General features: G+C 49.0%; 1 protein-coding gene across 1 annotated transcript in view; it reads left to right on the forward strand.

The window, feature by feature from the left end:
• Nucleotides 1–3,356: 3,356 nt before the first annotated feature.
• LOC100078972 (uricase-like) overlaps nucleotides 3,357–22,627 on the forward strand; it is a 43,592-nt gene continuing 24,321 nt past the window's right edge. Inside the window, exons 1-4 of the mRNA XM_029064035.1 lie at nucleotides 3,357–3,454; nucleotides 15,448–15,666; nucleotides 18,238–18,354; nucleotides 18,443–18,521. Of these exons, the coding sequence (XP_028919868.1) occupies nucleotides 3,431–3,454; nucleotides 15,448–15,666; nucleotides 18,238–18,354; nucleotides 18,443–18,521 (439 nt within the window). The 5' untranslated portion in view covers nucleotides 3,357–3,430. The remainder of the gene's footprint in view (nucleotides 3,455–15,447; nucleotides 15,667–18,237; nucleotides 18,355–18,442; nucleotides 18,522–22,627) is intronic.

Here is a 22,627-nt window from a genome sequence, read left to right on the forward strand (position 1 = left end):
GTCCCACGTGGGGCTCACAGTTTTAATCTCCATTTTACAGATGAGGTCACTGAGGCACGGAGGAGTGAAGTGACTTGCCCAAAGTCACACAGCTGGCAAGTGGCGGAACCGGGATTAGAACCCATGACCTCCATGGACTCCCAAGCCCGGGCTCTTTCCACTGAGCCTCGCTGCCTCTCTAGATCTTCACCGGATCTCTGCTGAATTAAGATCTAAGTCAGACAAGACTATAAAAATGTTATAGCCATGATCGGTTTGACACAGACATTAAAGGTGAAAACAGATTATAGAAATCGAAGGGCGGTTCTCTTAGAACTTGCTGACTTGGGGTTTGATTATTTGTTGCCGAACTGTACGTCCCGTGTGCTTAATACAGTGCCCTGCACACAGTAAGCGCTCAATAAATACGACTGAATGAAAGAATGAATGATTAGGTCTTGCTGTGCCGTCAGCGGTCCCTAAATTGATGGTGTGGGGGTGGAGTTGGAAAGTGTATAATTGTGTAACTGTGTGAGCCCATCGTAGAGTGTCAGAGTGACTCACGGCAGGAATTGTTATCTGATCGGAGAGTCACACAATAGCCCAGAGAAATGGAAATAGATCTTCACGACGGCCCCCCTAGAAAGAACCGAGGACCCAAGGAGAAACTTTCAAACCTCTAGATCCCTTTTTTCAGGGAAATAGAGGAAGATTTTTGCCTAGACCAACTGCGGTAAACATCTGTCACTCCAACCTTTGAAACGGGGGAGAGTCCACTGTATTGTGGAGAGCCTTGAACTTCTTAGCTCCTCCAGTGGATTAAAAGCACTTTGAGGGCGAGGACGGTGTCTACCGAGTCTGTTCTCTCCTGAGAACTTAATGCTGTGCTCTGGACGGAGTAAGTGCTCAATAAATACTTGGATTTCACTGCTTCCCCTTGTCACCAAAGCGTCAGCAAGGGGACCCAGAGTTCTCCCTGATGATGGGAGCCGCAGCCTTGAGCTGCCGCGGGCTGTGTTTAACTTGCTTCAGGTCAGAGAACTGGGCAAAATCCCTTTCTAGGGAAAAAAAAATATGGGGATCGGGTCTTTCCTCTGTCCCCAGCAGCTTTGGGATTAGGGGATGGAGGTCTCCTGGATACCACCACCAGAAACGGGGAAATGGGGGTTACGTCCCTTCTAGGCTGTCAGGCTGAAGGGAGGAGACTCATCCCCTAAACCACATAATAAAGTTTAATGGATTCAGATTCCATCCTCACATACTCTGAGATGGTAGCGATGACCATTTTAAATTCCCAAGGATTCAATTGCCGCCCCGTGGAACGAGAACGGGCCCGGAGACCAGGGGACCTGGGTTCTAATGCCGTCCCCCGCCACTTCTGCGTGACCTTGGACAAGTCGACTAAATTCTCAGCGCCTCATTTTCCTCCTCTTTAAAATGGGGATTCGAAACCTGTTCTCCCTCCCTCTTAAACCGCGAGCCCCCTCTGGGAGAGGTTGTGCCCCAACCTGATCATCTTGGATCTACCCCAGTACTTGGTCACGTGTTTGGCGTAAGAGCTTAATGAATTCCGCAATTATTAACACAAGTTTAATTTCTCCCCAGAGTTGAGATAGAATCCCCCTCCCGTCATCTACTCCGTGGGATGAGCCTGCTGAAGGATAAAGGTTTTTTCCGGGGGGTTTCAGAGATCCCCTTATAGAAAAGAGACACCGCTTTCATTCGGTTGCGTTTATTGAGCGCTTACTGTGTGCGGAGCGCCGTACTAAGCGTTTGGCAAGTACAATACAGCAATAAAGAGAGACAATCCCTGGCATCCCCGAGGCAGGATGTGAGCAAGAGGTCAGCGGCGAGATCGAGGGAAAGTGAGAAGGTTCATTCATTCATTCAATAGGATTTATTGAGCGCTTACTATGCGCAGAGCACCGTACTAAGCGCTTGGAATGTACAAATAAGGTTCTACATACAGTGCATATGGATACATGACGTGCATACGATCAATCAATCCATCACTGGTATTTATTAAGTGCCTACGGACCTGGGAGTCAGAAGGTCGTGGGTTAGAGAAGCAGCGTGGCTCAGTGGAAAGAGCCCGGGCTTGGGAGTCAGAGGTCATGAGTTCGAATCCCGGCTCTGCCACTTGTCAGCTGGGTGACTGAGGGCAAGTCACTTCACTTCTCTGTGCCTCAGTGACCTCATCTGTAAAATGGGGATTAACTGTGAGCCTCACGTGGGACGACCTGATTACCCTGTATCTACCCCAGCGCTTAGAACAGTGCTCGGCACAGAGTAAGCGCTTAACAAATACCGACGTGATTATTCTAATCCCGGCTTCGCCACTTGTCAGTTGGGCGACCTTGGGCAAGTCACTTTACTTCTCTGGGCCTGTCACCTCATCTCTAAAATGGGGGCGGAGATTGTGAACCCCACGTGGGACGGGGACTGCGTCTAACCCGATTTCCTTGTATCCACCCCAGCGCTTAATACAGTGCCTGGCACGTAGTAAGCGCTTAATACCATAATTGTCATTATTGAGCATTTGGAAGAGTAGAATACAACAGAGTGTCTGATGTATGTACTTCAGTGCACACCTAGAGGTGACCAAAACCATAGAGGCTAATTAAGTTGGACTCCGATCCCTGCTCATCCCCAATCCCTGCTGCTACTGAGAACTTCCGGACAGTCCGGGAAATACATCGAACGGTGGCTTCCTGGCCTCTCCGCTCCCTCGCGGTCCCCCCCCTCCTGCTTAAAGTCCCCTCCTCCTTTCCCGGCCCTTCGCTCCACGTGAAAATCTGACTCTGATGACTAAAGGCCCGGATCCATACTGGCACAGACAAAATGAATAAAGAGTCAGAGGTCATGAATTCGAATCCCGGCTCCGCCGCTTGTCAGCTGTGTGACTGTGGGCAAGTCACTTCACCTCCTCTGGGCCTCAGTTACCTCATCTGGAAAATGGGGATTAACTGTGAGCTTCACGCGGGACAACCTGATGGCCCTGTATCTACCCCAGCGCTTAGAACAGTGCTCTGCACAGAGTAAGCGCTTAACAGATACCAACATTATTATAATGAGGGGCGATGGACTTTCGTTGCCAAAACCTGTCTCTCTCCACAAGAAAAGTGCTCTCCTATTTGAGAAAAAAACACCTCCGTGGACTGAGCTCAACGGAGGAGTAAATCTCGGGGGAGAACGAAAGGATGACCGACTGAAGCTGAGTTTTCCCCGGCAGTGTTTACACGCCCTCTTCACCTCCCTGACTTTGGCTATTCAGCACGTAGCTTTACTTTAACGAGGAGCGGCTATGTGATTGGCCGAATTAGCGGGCGAGATAATCGTACTGACCTTCCATCCTTTAATACAAATAAACAACAAAAATCACCAGTGCTCCGTGTCTTGCCCAAGCTATTCCTTCCCATTCCTGAAATTGAATCAGCAGGCCAACAGGAAAATGTCCCATCCCGCTGACAAGCAGGTGAGCAGACTTGGCTACTTCGCTGGGGAAGAGACCTGTGGGTTTCCGTATACGTGTTGGATTCGTTCGATCGGAAAACCGTATTTAGGCGGAAGTCTGTCGAGGAGGGGAATCGAGCACGGCCTGGTGGAAAGAACATGGGCCCGGGAGTCGGAGGACCTGGGGTCTAATTCCAGTTCTGCCACTTATCTGCCATGTGTACTTGGACAAGTCACTTCACTTCTCTGTGCCTCAGTTTCCTCATCTGTAAATTGGAGATTCAATGCCTTTTCTCCCTCCTACGTAGCCTGTGAGTCCCAAGTGGGACAGGGATGATGTTCTACCATAATTCTCTTATATATATGCCAATGCTTCGAACACAGTTTGACAGCTAGTAAGGGTTTAGGAAATGCCATAACAACAACTAGGCCATTTTTCTAACATCTTGAAGCTTCCCGCCCCCCAGGGCAGGTCTGGGGCAGATCTAGGAGAAGCAGCGTAGCCTAGTGGATAGAGCCCGGGCCTGGGAGTCAGGGGGACCTGGGTTTTAATCCCGGCTCTGCAGTTTCGTCTGCTCTGTGACGGTCGGCACGTCACTTCTCAGTACCTTAGTTCCCTCATCTGTAAAATGGGGATTAAGACAATGCGCCCCCTACATTCATTCATTCATTCATTCAATCATACTTATTGAGCACTTACTGTGTGCAGGGCACTGTGCTAAGCACTTAGGGAAGTGCAATACAGCACTAAAGAGAGACAATCCCTGCCCACAGCGAGCTCACAGTCTAGACTGCTTGACTGTGGGCAAGTCATTTAACTTCCCTGTGCCTCAATTCCCTCATCCGTAAAATGGGGACGAAGACTGTGAGCCTCACGTGGGACAACCTCATTACCCTGTATTTACCCCAGCGCTTAGAACAGTGCTCTGCGCATAGTAAGCGCTTAACAAATACCAACATTATTATTATTATTAGAGGTGGGGAGGCAGACAGCAATACAAGTAAACAGACATTCATTCATGCATTCACTCGGTCGTATTTATCGAGCGCTTACTGTGTGCAGAGCACTGTACTAGGTGCTTGGAAAGTACGATTCGGCAACGGACAGAGACAATCCCTACCCAATAATAGGCTCACAGTCTAGAAGGGGGGCACAGACAACAAAACCAAACAAGTACAGGCATCGATGCTATCAAAAGAGATAAATAAAATCATAGCTATATACACATCATTAATCAAATAGAGTAATAAATGTGCACAAATATACACGAGTGCCGTGGGGCGGGGGAAGGGGGAATGGGGAGGGGAGGAGGAGCCGAGGGAAAGGGAGGGCTCAATCTGGGAAGGCCTCCCGGAGGAGGTGAGCTCTCAGCGGGGCCTCGAAGAGGGGAAGAGAGCCAGTTTGGCGGACGTGAGGAGGGAGGGCGTTCCGGGTCAGAGGTCGACGGCGGGACAGGCGAGAACGGGGCACCGCGAGGAGGTGAGCGGCGGAGGAGCGGAGTGTGCGGGCTGGGCGGCGGAAGGAGAGAAGGGGGGTGAGGTAGGAGGGGGGCAAATTACATGTGGCACAGGGACTGTGTCCAAGCTGATTTGTGTGTAGCCCCTCCAGAGCTTAGCACAGTGCCTGGCACATAGTAGGTGCTTCAGAAATAAGACAATTACTTTTAGGGGTATCCTGACCCTTAGGGGTGCAGGTCCCGTTTGGGGTAGGCACAAAGGGACCACTCCAGACACCTGGAATCTTGTCCCATCTTCTCTCTAAGGAGCGGAGGCCCCGGGCAGAGAAGGCAATCAATTCCCAGTCCGGCCCCTCAATAAGGAGAGAGGGCTACCAGGTCAACCCTGGCTCTGGTCCCAGCCTGGATCTTGCCGGTGCCCGGACTAGGGCTGGGCTGGACTGGCTCTGCTTCTGGCCGTGGCGCTCTCTGGCACCAGTGTAGAACAGAGAAGCAACAGGGTCTAGTGGATAGAGAATGGGCCTGGGTCCTGGATTCTAATCCTGCCTCTGCCACTTGTCTGCCTGTGTGATCTTGGGCAAGTCACTTCTCTACGTCCCAGTTCCCTCCTCGGTAAAATGGGGATGAAGTCTGTGAGCCCCATGGGGGATGTGACTTGTGTCATAGGATATAAGCTCACTGTGGGCAGGGAGTGGGTCTGCTTATTATTGGAGAAGCGGCGAGGTTTAGTGGAAAGGGCCCAGGGTTGGGAGTCAGAGGTCATGGGTTCTAATGCCGCTTCTGCCACTTGTCAGCTGTGTGACTTTGGGCAAGTCACCTCACTTCTCTGGGCCTCAGTTGCCTCATCTGTAAAATGGGGATGAAGTCTGTGAGCCCCACGTGGGACGACCTGATTACCTTGTATCCCCCCAGCACTTAGAACGGTGCTTTGCACATAGTAAACGCTTAACAGATGCCATCATCGTCATCATTATTATTATTATATTGTACTCTCCCAAGCACTTAGTACAGTGCTCTGCACACAATCAGTACTCAATAAATACGACTGAATGAATGAATGATTGGATTGTAGCTTCTACAGTGACTGGCACATAGGAAGCACTTTATACAAATACCAAATTAAAAAAAAAACCCAAGGTGGTCTGGCCTTATGTGGACTCTTATTTATTTATTTTTACGCTATCTGTTACTGCCTATAAGCCAGGCGCCCATTTAAGTGCTGGCGTAGGTAAAAGCTGAGCACGTTGGACACCGTCAGTATCCCCCATGGGGCTCACGGTCCTAATCCCCTTTAAACAGAGGAGGTAACTGAGGCGCAGAGAAGTGAAATGGCTTGCCCAAGGTCACTCAGCAGACAAGTGGCAGAGGCGGGATCACAAACCAGATCCGTGCTCCATCCACTAGGCCACACGGCCTCTCCCATTCTCTTCCTTGTAATCTAATCTCCGCCGCCCCGGGCTCTTTTCCCTCTCCTGAGTGTGCGTTTGATGAGCACGAACAACTCCTTTCTACCCTCACTGGGAGCTTTTTTCTTTTTTACAGAATTTGTGAAACACTTACTATGTTCCAGGCACTGTTCTAAGCACTGGGATAGATTAAAAAATAATAATAATAATGGTGGTATTTGTTAAGCGCTTACTATGTGCAAAGCACTGTTCTAAGCACTGGGGGGATACAAGGTGATCAGGTTGTCCCACGGGGGGCTCACAGTTTTCATCCCCATTTTACAAATGAGGTAACTGAGGCACAGAGAAGTTAAGTGACTTGCCCAAAATCACACAGCTGGCAAGCAGTGGGGCCGGGATTAGAACCCATGACCTCCATGGACTCCCAAGCCCGGGCTCTTTCCACTGAGCCACGCTGCTCCTCTTTTTTAATAACCAGATTGGACATGGTCCCTCTCCCACATGGGGAGTAGCCCAGTGGAAAGAGCCCGGGCTTGGGAGTCAGAGGTCGTGGGTTCTAATCCCGGCTCTGCCGCTTGCCAGCTGTGTGACTGTGGGCAAGTCACTTCACTTCTCTGTGCCTCAGTGACCTCATCTGTAAAATGGGGATAAAAAATTGTGATCCCCTTGTGGGACAACCTGATCAACTTGTATCCCCTCAGCACTCAAAACAGTGCTTGGAACTAGTAAGCACTTAGCAAATATCGCCATTATTACTAGTATTCTTATTATTAATCCCCATTTTATAGTTGAGGAACCGAGGCCCAGAGAAGAGAAGCGACTTGTCCCGGCCTACACACTGGCCCACCCGTCCAGCACCAGGAATACCTTTAGATCGGTCGATCACACGCAGCGGGCTGATTCTGAGGAACGGATCTCTTCCTCCGGTGCCGGTAGAGGAGGCCAGCTGATCAACCGATCAATCGATCAATTAATCAACCAATCCCCTGAAAGAGATCATTGAAGATATAGAAATGCAGGAAATCCAGTGACAGGAAAAAGTTGTGGTAGGCAGGGGAGGCAGGATGGCTCAGTGTCAGAGGGATTCTTTTCAGGTGCTGGTGGATCAGTGAAGTCACCCACCTCGTTATAATAATAGTAGTGGTGGTGGTAATAATAATAATGGCATTTCTTAAGCGCTTGCTATGTGCCAAGCACTGTTCTAAACACTGGGGCAGATGCAAGATAATCGGGTTGTCCCACATGGGACTCGCAGTCTCAATCCCCATTTGACAGATGAGGTGACCGTGGCCCAGAGAAGTTAAGTGGCTTGCCCAAGGTCACACGGCAGACACGTGGCGGAGCCGGGATTAGGACCCAGGTCCTCTGACTCCCAGATCTGGACTCTTTCCACTCGGCCGCGCTGCTTACTGCGGGCAGAGCACTGCGCTGAGCACTGGGAGAGAACATGTGGGGATTAGACGTCGTCTCTGTCCCCAGAGAGGCTCATAATCTAAAAATGAAAGGGGGAAGAGGGGACTGGAGACAGATATATATGGAGAAATGAAACAAAAAAAGCCACTCACTCAACAGCACCGATTGAGAGTTGGCATTTTGTTGTTACCGGCAGAGATGCTAAATGTGAAACGTGGAGAGAGCGAGCGAGAGAGAGAGAAGCAGCCTGACTCAGTGGAAAAAGCCCGGGCTTGGGAGTCAGAGGTCGTGGCTTCTGATCCCGGCTCCTCCACTTCTCTGCTATATGACCTTGGGCAAGTCCCTTCTCTTCTCTGTGCCTCAGTTACCCCCTCTGTAAAATGGGGATTGGAATTGTGAGCCCCACGTGGGACAGAGACTAACCCCATTTGCTCGTATCCTCCCCCACTGCTTAGAACAGTGCCTGCCTCATAGTAAGCGCCCTCTGCTCCTCCTCCTCTCCCTTCCCCTCCCCTCAGCACTGTGCTCATTTGCCCATTTGTATATATTTTAATTACCCTATTTATTTTGTTAATGAGATGTCCATCCCCTTGATTCTATTTATTGCTATTGTCTTTGTCCGTCTTCCCCGATTAGTCTGTGAGCCCGTCAGTGGGCAGGGATTGTCTCTATCTGTTGTCCAATTGTACATTCCAAGCGCTTAGTACAGTGCTCTGCACATAGTAAGTGCTCGATAAATACTATCGAACGAATAAATACCATGAAAGAGAGAGACAGACAGAGAAAGAGAGAGAGGAGTACGCTCTCTGAAGACGACACTACCCGTAAGGAGTGCGCTGGTGATCGAACTGACTGACAATTCCTCTCCCCTCTGGGTTGCTCTGTCATTAGATAGTGAGGGTGTATGTGCCCCGGACCCTGGGCCCACGGCTCTCAGAGGGTCCCCCAAATCCTCGGGGGTCCCCCCTGCAGCTCTCCCATCAGCCGCTTCCCTCTCCCATCCTGGCAGCTGTTATTTGGACTAAAAATAGCCCTGACCATTTCGGACGGGTCAGCGTGTGTCGCTGAGGCAGAGAGGCAACTCCACGTAGGTGCCAGGGAGAAATCTGTCCCGAGGGCCCCGCCGGACCTCCCCTGCCCAGGCAGAACCGGAGTCTAAAGCATAGCCGGTCCACCCTGGCTGCATGGATTGCTAGGGTGACCTCCCAGAAGGTCACTCCTGTCATTCCCGTGCCACTGCCCCTTCACTGCTCTCGGGTCACAGATATCCACAGCTATCAATCCGTCAGTCAACAGGATTTATTCATTACTGTGTGCGGAGCATTGTACGAAGCGCTCGGGAGGGTATGATGCAACCAAATTGGAAAACGTGTTCCCTGCTCACAAGGAACTTACGGTCTAGAGGGGGAGGAGGACACTAATATAAATATATAAATTGCAGATACGTAGATGGGGGCCGCGGGGTGGAGGGTGGAGTGAATATCAAGTGCTTAAAGGGTACGGATCCAAGTCTCCTGCCGCGTGGTTGAAGCTGTGGCTTCTCGAGACCCTTTAAAATATTTCTTTGTTGCTCCTTGCTTAAAGCCTCTACGTGATTCTGAACGATGGTCTAGGCGAGCTAGCCGATGTGCAGGAATGTGATTATTCTGACACTGCATTTCTTGGGAAATCCAGGGAATATGGTAACATGGGGCGAGCAGGGATTCTGTCTCCATACCTTATTCCTGTGCCTTGATCTTGTCTCTCTTTCACAACCAACTCCTTGCTCACACTCTCCCTATGGCCTAGAACTCTCCTCCCCTCCCTATATCCCCAACTTCAAATCCTTACTAAAATCATGTCTCCTCCAGGAAGCCTTCTTTGACAAACCTCTCATGTCTCCCTCCACTGCCATCATTCTCCCTCCCTTCTCCATCCTCTATACACTCGGGACTGTACCACTTAAGCACTTTGATATTCAACCCACCCCAGGCCCCACATCCTTTATGCACAAGTAATGATAATAATAACGATAATAGTTAATACTGTGGCACTCGTTAAGCGCTTATTATGTGCCGGGCGCTGTACTAAGCGTTGGGGTGGATACAAGCAAATTGGGTTGGACAAAGTCGCCGCCCCACATGGGGCTCACAGTCTTAATCCCCATCTTATAGATGAGGTAACAGGCCCAGAGAAGTTAATTACCTTGCCCAAAGTCACGGAGCAGACAAGTGGCAGTGGCAGGATTAGAACCCGGGTCTTTCTGGCTCCGAGGCCCGTGCTGTAGCCACTATACTATAGCCCTATAATCTATGGCCTCAACTATCTGTAATTCATTTTAATGTCCAACTTCCCCACTAGAGTGAAAGTCATATGAGGGCAGGCAACACATTGTACTCTCCCAAGTATTTGGTCCATTGCTGTGCACACGGTAAGCGCTCAATAAATACCTCTGATTGATAGGTTGAAGAGAGGAGCATTTTAGGGAGTGGGACAATCTCAAGATTCATGTCTTTGGGAAGAATATCGGGAAGAATTCATTTGAAATGGGTTTGGAGCCCAACAGCAGTCAAGTCAAAATATTTTCCAAGGACATTTTGGTATTGGAATAAATGTCAGTCTCCTTTTGTTTTTCAAACAGAAGTTTTTCCTCAGTGCATTTCTTTTGGCCAGATTTTCTTCCCCTGACCTTAACGCCTGTTTCCACCGTTCTCCGCTACTTCCCCTCACTGTTCCCGTGTATGGTGAACTGCTATCAGCGAGAGGAGAATTTTAAAAAGCAATTCTTCTTCCCTCCGTGTTTCCTTCTGCTTTTCTCGCCATGGGCGATACAAGAAGCAAAATGGGAGTAATTGGATACCTGGGTCTGCCTCTCCTTTTGTAATGCACTGCTGAGAATCCAACAAGCCGTTCTTCCTCAGGTACATAATTATGCAGATGAGTGCCCGGCTGCATCCTGAACCATACCGGAGTATTTTACTTGGAAAAAAAATATATCGACGGAGCCGTGATTTTCACATATATTCTATGTCAGAGAATCTCTTCCCAGGGTAACTTTAAATTAGCTTTACTTTAATGAGTCTCTTCCCTGGTTCCTCTCCTGCAATGGAGTATAGCAAAATGACACGTCCTGACTTGGCTGTGGTAATATTCTCTGATTTCACAGTCTGTAGATCTTGGGCAGTTGCCAAGTACAGGTAGGGGCCCTTCACTCTACCTCTAATTAATGTAATTGTTGTTGATTACATTCTCAAGATCAACGAAAATAATGGCTCCATCTCCTTGTATTTGATTAGAATGTTTCAGTAGTCTAGGGAAAAGAGGAGGGGAATGTGTACACTGTGGTACACATTCAATCATCCACAATTCTTGAGACCGAAGTCACTCTGGATACTTGGCATATTTGAGTTTTTCTCTCTTAAAGAAAATCAAAATCGCTGCATCTACTATATCACTCAAAAATGAGAAGGTGGCATATTAAAGGATTGGAAAGAAAAAGAGACAACTTTTCCGCATGGGCTTGGGAGTCAGGGGACCTGGGTTCTAATCGTGACCCTGCCACTTGTCGGCAGTGTGATCTAGGGCATGCCACCTAACTTCTAAGTGCCTCAGTTTCCTCAACTGCAAAATGGGGATTCGATACCTGTTCTCCCTCCTACTTAGACTGTGAGCCCCGTGTGGGACAGGGACTGTGTCGGACCTGATTAACTGGTATTTACCCCAGCACTTAGAACAGTGCTTAGCAAAGTAAGCATAGCGGGTAAGTAACTTAATATAGTAAATGTTTAACACAGGAGCCAGTTCACTTTATTTGGAGCGGAATTCTGTATAATAATAATAATTATGGTATCTATTAAACGCTTACTACGTGCCAGGCACTGTTCTAAGCACTAGGGCAGATACGAGATTATTGGGTTGGCCACAGTCCTTGTCCCACATAGGGCCCACAGTCTTAATCCCATTTTATAATTGAGGGAACTGAGGCCCGGAGAAGTGAAGTGACCTGCCCAAGGTCACACAGCTGACAAGTGGCAGAGATTAGAACCCAGTACCTCTGCACTCCCAGGCCTGGGCTCGATCCACTAGACCGTGGTGTTTGCGGTGTGCCTTGTCGTATCTACTTTTAGTCAGCACTGAGATCTAAGCTTTATTTTAATCACAGTGGCACTTACTACTTATCACTTACCGTATCTCGTGTTTCAATGATTTGAATAATGATAAATAATTGCGGTCTTTGTTAAGCACTTACTATGTGCCCAGCATTGAACTAAGCACTCAGAGAGGTAGAAGATTATCAGGTTGGACACAGTCTCTGTCCCACATGGGGCTCACAGTCCAAGTAGGAGGAGGGGAACAGGTAGTGCAACCCCATTCTACAGATAAGGAAGCTGAGGCCCTGAGAAATTAAGTGACTTACTTGCCCAAGGGCACCCAGTAGACAAGTGACCGGTGAAGCAGTGTAGTCTAGTGGATGAAGCATGGGTCTGGGAGCCAGAGGACCTGGGTTCTTATCCCGACTCTACCATTTACCAGATGTATGACCTTGGAGAAGTCATTTAACTTCTCTGGGCCTCAGTTCCCTCATCTGCAAAATGGGGATTCTAATGCCTGTTCTCTCTCCTACTTAGGCTGAGGGACCGTCTGGTCCCTCAGGTCCACGTGAGACCTGATTATCTTACATCTACCCCTGTGTTTAGTATATTGCTTTATATTTCGTAAGCTATCATTACTATTATTACTATTGTGTGGCAGAACCGGAATTAGAACCCAAATCCTCTGACTCCCAGGCCCAGTGATTCCCCAGTGATTTTACATTTGAACAGAACTTCTCTGGTGTAAATCTGGGTCCACAGAACCTGCATAGACATTCTGGAAGAGTCTAAGATAACTGAGTTTTTTGGTACCATGCAGTCCAGATACACCAAGTTTCACTCTATCTCCACGGTTCATTCAGTCGTATTTACTGAGCTGGTATTGTGTTCAGAGCACTGCACTAAGCATTCAGGAGAGGACGATGCAACAGTAAAGGGAGTCAGAGGTCGCGGGTTCGAATCCCGGCCCCGCCACCTGTCAGCTGTGTGACTGTGGGCAAGTCACTTCACTTCTCTGTGCCTCAGTTCCCTCATCTGTAAAATGGGGATTAGCTGTGAGCCTCCCGTGGGACGACCTGATGACCCTGTATCTACCCCAGCGCTTAGAACAGTGCTCTGCACATAGTAAGCGCTTAACAAATACCAACATTAAACAGATAAATTCCTTGCCCACAATGAGCTTACATAGAAGGAGCTTCCCTGAGGCAGTGAGAGAGCCAGGATTAGGATGCAGTGTTTCTTGGAGGGCTGGTTCACTCCACTAATAATAATAATAATGTTGGCATTTGTGAAGCGCTTACTATGTGCAAAGCACTGTTCTAAGCGCTGGGGAGGATACAAGGTGATCCACGTGGGGCTCACAGTCTGAATGCCCATTTTACAGATGAGGTAACTGAGGCCCAGAGAAGTGAAGTGACTTGCCCAAAGTCACACGGCTGACGAGCGGCCGAGCCGGGATTTGAACCTATGATCTCTGACTCCCCAGCCCGTGCTCTTTCCACCGAGCCACTCACTTCATAGTGCTCCTTCCACCACAAAATCCTCCATCCACCAACAGGGCAACCCCAGAGGATTTCCAAAGCAACTGTACAAAGGCTTCCAGTCACGCTTTGTGGCTATTGTTTCTTGGAAGGTTTGGAAAATTGGGCCCAAAATCCTATGGAGTTGGAGGTAGTTTTCCCCCTAATTCTCCCTAAAGTGCTCTTCATTCCTCCCAAACCCCAGTACTCGTACCTTAAGATCCGAGCTCACCGCGTGCATTGAGATATAAAATTCCAATCTAAATATTTTAATGAGCTGTTTATGGTGTGTACACCAGTGAGCGAAGGTCTTGTGAGGAGGCTACTGTACTAAAAGCAAAAAACAAACAACAACCCCCGCCCCCCCCAGAAGATAGTTGAAAAGAAACCAACGGAAATGAAGCAACAGAATGCCCGCAGAGGAAATGAGGAGGATGTTCAGGAGGTCTGAGCAGTTTTAAAACAATGCTTGGTCTGCTATTAATTCTGATGATATTTAGCAGTTATTACAAACCCACGGAAGGATCTTTGGAGAATTTGAGTCATTTGAATAGTTTTAAGTTCGGGAGTGACACATAGTCTGTTTATTTTCTCTAGTAGAAGTACCTTTATTTCTTCTACTGCAGATTGAGAGGGGGACTGATTAGGTGGCCAGAGGAGAAGGCCGTGAGGCTACTGGTCTCACACCGACAGAATGACAACTGTGCATGGTCTAGGATGGAACACGGGACTGGTAATCAGGAGAGCTGCGTTCTAATCGTGGCTCCACCACGGGCCTGTTGGGTGACCTTGGGCAAGTCACATACTTCTCTGTGCCTCAGTTCCCTCAGCGATAAAATGGGGATCCAACACCTCCTCTCCCTCCCCCTTAGACTGTGAGTCCAGGTGGGACGGGGACGGTGCCCCATCGGCTTATCTCATAACTTGGAAGATTCTAGACTGTAAACTCGGCATGTGGCTGCTAATTTGGTTGCACTGTACTCTCCCAAGTGCTTAACGCGGTGCTCGGCACGTAGTAAATGCTCAACGAATACCATCGTTTGATGGATTCCAGGTGCTTAACCAACTCCACATTTTTTTACCATGTGGCAAATATCACTTGTTATGCCTCAATTACTAGAGACGGAGGTGTAATAGCATTTCTCCCCCATCCCTGTGCCTCTGACACCCTTGAGGGGCCAAGGAGGTCTTTGCCCCCTGATCTCTCATCTCTAGAGGTAGGGAGGCCAGGATTCATGAACAACAAAGCTGGAAGAGGGAGGAGGTTTGGGGGAGCAGGGAGGAGGGAGCGAGAAAGAGAGAAAGAGAAAGCACTCCCCTCTGGCAATGCTTGAAGAAACCCCCAGCTGGCAACACAGTCTGGGCTGGAACCATACCTGATGATGATGATGGTGGAGGCGGCGGTATTTATTAAGCATTTACTGTGTGCCAGACACTGTACTAAGCGCTGGGATGGAGAGAAGCAGATTGGTCAGATGCTCAATCTTAATCCCCATTTTACAGATGAGGTTACTGAGGCACAAACTAAAGTGAATCACACAGGTCACACAGAAGACAGTGACAGAGCCGGGATTAGAACCCAGCTCTTTCTGACTCCCAGGCCCGTGCTTTATAACACTAGGCCATGCTGCTTCTGGGCGGGCACACAGGCTACCTCCCGGTCTTCTACCTGGAGCCAGGGACAGTGTCTACCAACTCTGCTCAAATATCCTCTCCCAAGTGCTTACTACAGTGCTCTGCACACGGTAAGCGCTTAGTAGACACCACTGATGGATCGACTGGTTACCATTCCTCTCTCTTCCCATGAGCAGAGGCCAACGGGGCTGTGATTTCAAGCCACTTCAGGAAATATATCAAAGGGGCGTGTCAACCAAGTCATCAAATAGAGGGAAAGGAGGTTTTTTCTAGGAGATTAACCGTGGAAAAGGCATACCCAACGGGGTCCCTCTCCACAGGGAGGTAAGAGAAATTTACATTCACCCCCATTTCCTTTCTTCACCCCAGTTTGAGGGGTGCATCTATAACCACGCCCTCAAGGAGGGCCAGATTCTCATCTTTCGTTGCTGGGAGACAATCTGACCCGGATAAGGCCTCTTCGGGTAGGAATTTTTAGTCTAGACCCGCTAAACCACCCTTGTTTCCATTTCAGGTTGCCGATGTGGAATTTGTCCGCACTGGCTATGGAAAGGACATGGTCAAGGTGCTCCAGATCCAACGAGACGGCAAATATCACACCATCAAAGAGGTGGCGGCTTCGGTACAGCTTACGCTGAGTTCCAAGAAAGATTACCTCCACGGAGACAATTCGGACATCATCCCCACGGACACCATAAAGAACACGGTCCACGTCTTAGCAAAATTCAAAGGGGTATGTGTGCAACTCCTTTAGCCACTCTGCCCTTCAAATCCCCTGAGGCTGGATGCCGCACCCGCCGACTGACGTTTCATTTGGGGTTCCCTTCGCTGCTCTGAACAAATAAGTATCTTCTCCCTTCCTCTCATGCCCTCCAAAATGCCTGATTCTAGAAAACCTTTCGAGGAAAGAGGCATACACTGGTGGAACCCGCAGGGCCTCTTCAAAGGGAATAGAGAAAAACTATAAGCTAAACTAGCAGGGGAATCCTGGAAAAATCAACCTGATGCTACGGTATGCTGGCTTGGGTTTCCCAGGGGACGTTTGGAAGGGTTCACGATGGGGCTGTGGTTTGCGTGAGAGACATTTGGTTGGCTTATGAATTTTCTAATTTTCTTGGTCGTCCTACCAGCTACCAATCTCAAAGCGAGGAGGTCGAACCACAGCCCAACACGGTGCCCCCCACCCAAGCCGGTCATATGATGCGACCTGACCCTGGCCTGACGTCCATCCCCTTCCCCTATCGCGTACATCCTGGCTCCCACCCCTCCCGCCGTCCCAAGCTCCACTGTGGTGTCAGCGGAGGTGGCCACTCTCTGCAACCTCCTCTGTCCCCTACCAGGAGAGCCCAGCTCGCCTCCCTCCCCTCCCGCGCTCTCCAACGTGGTGGAAGCACCAATTTGAGAGCCCTGGCCTCAGTGGCCCAGATTGGGGCCCCCCCAGCCCCCGTCAGCGGGGATCATCCACACACACTTCAATTTTGGAGGGACGACGAGGCCAAAGATAAAACATCACCAGGCACTGCAGGCATGGAACATGACCCTACAACAAAGGAGAGTCTTTTTGCGTGCAAAATAATAAAAATGATCACTGTGGCCTTTGTAAAGAGCTTCCTATGTGCCAAGCACCCTGGGGTAGAGATAAGGTGGTCACATGGGGCTCACAGTCTTAATCTCCGTTTGACGGATGAGGAAACTGAGGAACCGAGAAAGTGAAGTGACTTATCCAAGGCCACACAGCAGATACAATAATAACAACAATAATGATGGTATTTGTTAAGTGCTCACTATGCACTGGGGATATAAGGTAATCAAGCTGTCCCACATGGGGCTCACAGGCTTAATCCCCATTTTTCAGATGAGGTAATAAAAATAATAATAATAGTATTTCTTAAGTGCTTACTACGTTCCAAGAACTGTTCTAAGCACCAGAATAGATACAAAGTCATCAGGTTGTCCCACAGAGGGCTCACAGTCTTAATCCCCATTTGACAGATGAGGTAAAAATAATAATAATGGTATTTGTTAAGCACTTACTATGTTTAAAGCACTGTTCTAAGTGCTGGGTGGGGGGGTTTACATGGTCATCAGGTTGCCCCAGGTGGGTCTCACAGTCTTCATCCCCATTTTACCGATGAGGTAACTGAGGCCCAGAGAAGTTAAATGACTTGCCCGAAGTCATACAGCTGACAAGTGGCGGAGGTGGGATTAGAACCCAGGACCTCTGACTCCCAAGCCCAGGCTCTTTCCACTAATAAAAATGGTGGCATTTGTTAAGTGCTTACTATGTGCCGAGCACTGTTCTAAGCGCTGGGGTAGATACAAAAGTAATCAAGCTCTCCCATGTGGGGGTCACAGTCTTCATCCCCATTTTACAGATTAGGTAACGGAGGCACAGAGCAGTGAAGTGGCTTGTCCAAAGTCACACAGCTGATACGCGATGGAGCCGGGATTAGAACCTCGGTCTTTCTGGTTCGCAGGCCAATGCTCTACCCACTAGACCACGCTGCTTGCCCTAACTGGTCAGACTTTGGGATCCACATTGTTCTTTTCAACCACACACATACGCTCACGGGTGAACTTCACTGTGAATGGTGTCTTCTAATTCGAAGGGCAACTATCGTTCCCCCACTCCTCCCCATCTCCTCCCACTCCGTGCCCTGAAGCTCCACTTACTTCCCTGGAAGGGACATTAGCCCAGTCTACTCCTTCAGCTCTCTCCTCTTACCTTCTTTTTTATAGTTTTTGTTTAAGCGCTTACTATGGGTCAAGCACTGGGATAGATAGAAGTTTATCATGTTGGACACCGTCCCTGTCCCTCATCGGGCTCTGGATCTGATTTGGAGGGAGAACAGGTCTCGAATCCCCATTTCACAGGTGAGGTAACAGAGGCACAGAGAAGTTAAGTCACTTGCCTAAGGTCATAGGACAAGCATTGGACACAGCCGGGATTAGAACCCAGGTCCTCTGACTCCCAAGTCCCTAGCCTTTCTCTCCCACGACACACGTCTTCCTCTCACGATGACGACTCACTGTACCTCACACTCTGAGAGATGGCCGAAGGTCCTGTCAGTCAGTCGGTCATATTTATTGAGCCCTTACTGTGTGAGGAGCACTGCATCGAACATTTGGGAGCGTACAATATAACGATAAACAGACACATTCCCCGCCCACAGTGAGCGAAGGGTCTAGAGGGGGAGACGGACATTAATATAAAGGATCGCCCATCAAGATAGAGAGCAGTCCGGGCACCTGCCGGGATAAAGTGACTAGCGGTTCATGGTTGTCATCACCTTTGCCTTCACAGATCAAAACTATAGAAACGTTTGCCATGGACATCTGTGAGCACTTCCTCTCTTCATTTTCACACGTCTCCAGAGCCAGGGTGTATATCGAGGAGGCCCCTTGGCAGCGTTTCGAGAAGGTAGGGGGGAAAATTGAAACTTCCAGAATCACGGAGGACCAACGGAAATGTGTCTTAATTTCACTCGGACCGTTTCCCTTGTTTTCAGAACGGGGCCCGACACGTCCACGCCTTCATTCACAGCCCCACCGGGATTCATTTCTGTGAAGTCGAGCAGTTCAGAAACGGTGAGAAAATAGTCTTTTCCCTTTTGTTGGCCGAGATGGACGTGGTTTAGCCATTTCTGAGGGGGAGATATATTCACCACCGCCATCACCAAACCAGGATGGTGAAGAAGTTATTCAAGAGAACCCGTGTGCGTGTCCATCTTAAGAGCAGCTGCTTAGTTACTGTCAGCCCTGCCCACCTCCAAGCCAGAGCTGATTTCAGTGCTTAATTTAGATGGAAAAAGCACAGGCCAGGGTTTCAGGGGAACTGGGTTCTAATCCCTTCTTCACCCCTTTTTTTATGGTATTTAAGTGCTTACTATGTGCCACACACTCTACTAAGCTCTGGTGTAGATACAAAGTTATTAGGTTGGACACAGTCCATGTCCCACATGGAGCCCACAGTCTTAAATCCCTTTTTTACAGAAGAGGTAACGGAGGTACAGAGAAGTTTAGTGACGTGCCCACCGTCACATAGCCGACAAGGATCAGAGCTGGCATCAGAACAATTTCGATTCTAATCTCGGCTCTGCTACACGTCTGCTCTGTGACCTCGGGCAAGTCACCTAACTTCCCTGGGCTTCAGTTACCTCATCTGTAAAATGGGGATTAAGAGTGTGAGCCTTATGTGGGACCAGGACTCTGTCCAACCTGATTAATTGCATCTACTTCAGGGCTTAGTACAGTGGTTGGCACATAGTATTATTATTATTATTATTATTATTTTTCTTAGGTCTTTCTGACTCCCAGCCCTGTGCTCCATCCTTTAGGCCACACTGCTTCTCTAACCAGCTTGTGACCTTGTACAAGTCGCTTAACTTGTCTGTGCTTCAGTTTCCTCATCTGTAAAATGGAAATTCAATCCCTGTTTTCATTCTTTCTTAGACTGTGAACCCCATGTGGGACAGGGACTGTGTCCAACCTGATTATCTAGAGTGCTCGGCACGCAGTAAACTCTTAACAAATACCACAGTTATTATTATTACTGGGAGAGATCCTGGTAGAGTGGCAAGAAGCCTAGTCACTTCAGGTGAGAAGTAGGGGTGGGTCTATAAGGGATCAGGAAATAATAATAATAATGGTAATATTATATATTTTATATAATATTATATACCATTACCAATAATAATTATTATTATTAGACCAAGGTGGGGCCAGAAGGGGATGGAGAGAGAGAGGAGAGAAAAGAAGGAGAGGGAAGTCACAGTGACATTTGCAGAGGGCAGAGCACTGTACTTATTAAGCACCTGAGAGAATACAGTAGGGTTGGTAGATACGATCCCTGCTTTCGAGGAGATTGTGCGAGAGAAAGGAAATGGGAAGGGGAAAGAGGAAAGAAGGCATTGTGAGGAAACAAGAGGAGAGGGGGAAAATGGAGAGAGAGAGAGGAAGAGGGATGGATAGAAATGAGGGAGAGAGATAAACATAAATCTTCCTCCAGATTAGCCTCCGCTGTCCACCACCACCATACTGCCGCTGCTGTTCAGTACATCCCTGTCAGGGCTAGCACCAGGTGGACACCCAACTCCAGCTTTTCGGGGCAGGCCAGAGAGTGGGCGGGGACTGCGTTTGTTCATTCTGTTGTATTGTACTCTCGTTCATTCAATCGTTTTTACTGAGCGCTTTCTGAGTGCACTGTACTCTCCCAAGTACAGGGGTCTGCACTCAGTAAGCGCTCAGTAAATACGCCTGATTGATTGATTGGCCACCGGGGACATCTGCTCACCTCTGGTGCCGAGTGCTCTCACCTGGCTCCGTCTCCGTGGTTCAATCAGCCCCCATCGAATGAAGATGGAGCGGCCGAGCCTGGGGGAAAGGAGGGAGTGTGAGGGGAACATTCATTCATTCGATCGTACTTACTGAGCCCTTACTGTGTGCAGAGCACTGTACTAAGCGCTTGCAAAGTACAATTCAACAATGGAGACGATCCCCGCCGCAAGGGATTTACAGTCTGGAAGCGGGGAGACAGACAGCAAAACAAGTAAACGGCCATCAGTAGCATCAATATAAATAAATAGAATTATAGATAAATACACATCAAAACAAGTAAAGGGGCATTAATATAAATAAATAGAATTATAGATACGTACATATATACAAATGCTGTGGGGCACGGGGTTGGGCAGAGGGAGCGAGTTGGGGCGACGGGGAGGGGAGGGCGTGCTGAGGAAAAGGGGGGCTTAGTCTGGGAAGGCCTTTTGGAGGAGGTGAGCCTTCAGTAGGGCTTTGAAGGAGGAAAGTGTGATTGTTTGGTGGATTTGAGGAGGGAGGGGGTTCCAGGCCAGAGGTCGACGGCGGGACAGGCGAGAACGAGGCCCAGGGAGAAGGTTAGCACCAGAGGAGCGGAGTGTGCGGGCCGAGATGCAGAAAGAAAGAAGGGAGGTATGAGGTAGGAGAAAAGTGATGGAGAACTCCCTCTGGGCTGAAACCCACGGGCAACATCGTCTGACGAGAGATGATGCCTCGGTCCCCGACGTCGATGGGTCTGACAGGAGAACCTCAGAGGCACCCGAGGTCTGAACGCAACCACCAATAGTTGCCCTTTTCTCTCTAAGTCAAACAGAAAGTCCCCGCTTTTGGTTCTAAGTGAGTCTTTCAGCTCTCCTCCTCCTACTTATCAGTCTTCCCCCACTGCACTTCAGCCTCACGCTCTTTGTCCTCTCAAGATACCCTACTGGGTGGGCCTCGTCCTCACCCCTCCCTCTGCCGGCCTATTTCTCCTCAACCCTGGAACTTCCTCCCAGTTGACATCCGTCAGACCACGTCACTCTTTATTTCCAAAGCCCTTCTGAAATCCCACAGAAATGCCTGTTGGGGTGGCGATCGAATCCCTATTTCTGAAATTCTCCTGCGGTAGATTTTGCTAAATTGGTAAAAGAGGTCTATTAGCAAATCGAATACAGACTACATGGCAAGCCGCATGGCCTGGTGGAAAAAGCGAGGACCTGGGTTCTAATCCCACCTCCACCAGCTAGTCTGTTAAGTATTATTACGGTGTTTCTTAAACGCTTACTAAGTGTGAGGCATTGTACTAAGCACAGGGGTGGATACAAGCAAATCTGGTTGGGAACAGTCCCTGTCCCATGTGGGGCTCACATTCTCAATCCCCATTTTACAGGTGAGGTGACTGAGGCCCAGAGAAATGAAATGACTTGCCCAAGTTCCCAAAGCAGATCAGTGGCAGAGCTGGGATTTTCTTTTTTTTTAAACGGTATCTGTTAAGGGCTTACTATGTGCCAAGCACTCTTCTGAACGCTGGGGGAAATACAAGGTTACCAGGATGTCCCGGATGGGGCTCACAGTCTTAATCCCATTTTACAGATGAGATAACTGAGGCACAGAGAGTTAAGTGACTTGCCCAAAGTCACAGAGCTGCCAAGTGGCAGAGTTGGGATTAGAACCCACGACCTCCGACTCCCAAGAACCTGTGCTCTCCACTAAGCCACACTGCTTCTCATGACCTTCGGACTCCTAGGCCCTCACTCTACCCACTACGCCATGCTGCTTCTCTGTTGTGTGACCTTGGGCAAGTCACGTGTTTGTATCCAACTCAGCGCTTAGTACAGTGCCTGACACACACTAAGTGCTCAACAGATACCAAATTATTATTATCGTGACTATTATCTCCACCAGATGACCTTTCCCCGTTGATTTCTAACTTCACCACCCTGTATTTCCCTAACTGCCATTTCGGCACTTCTGAGCTACTTAAGCCATTAAAGCAATCACTACCCTTTATAAGCACTTCTGTAGCGTGGCTCGGGGGAAGGAGCACGGGCTTGGGAGTCAGAGGTCATGGGTTCGAATCCCTGCTCTGCCACTTGGCAGCTGTGTGACTGTGGGCAAGTCACTTCTCTGTGCCTCAGTTACCTCATCTGCAAAATGGGGATGAAGACTGTGAGCCTCATGTGGGACAACCTGATGACCCTGTATCTACCCCAGTGCTTAGAACAGTGCTCTGCACATAGTAAGCGCTTAACAGATGCCAACGTTATGATTATGATTATTATTCTCTGTGCCTCAGTTACCTCCTCTGTAAAATGGGGATGAAGACTGTGAGCCTCACATGGGACAACCTGATGACCCCGTATCTACTCCAGCGCTTAGAACAGTGCTCTGCACATAGT

Source organism: Ornithorhynchus anatinus, chromosome 4, assembly GCF_004115215.2.
Source record: "Ornithorhynchus anatinus isolate Pmale09 chromosome 4, mOrnAna1.pri.v4, whole genome shotgun sequence".
Taxonomy (NCBI): domain Eukaryota; kingdom Metazoa; phylum Chordata; class Mammalia; order Monotremata; family Ornithorhynchidae; genus Ornithorhynchus; species Ornithorhynchus anatinus.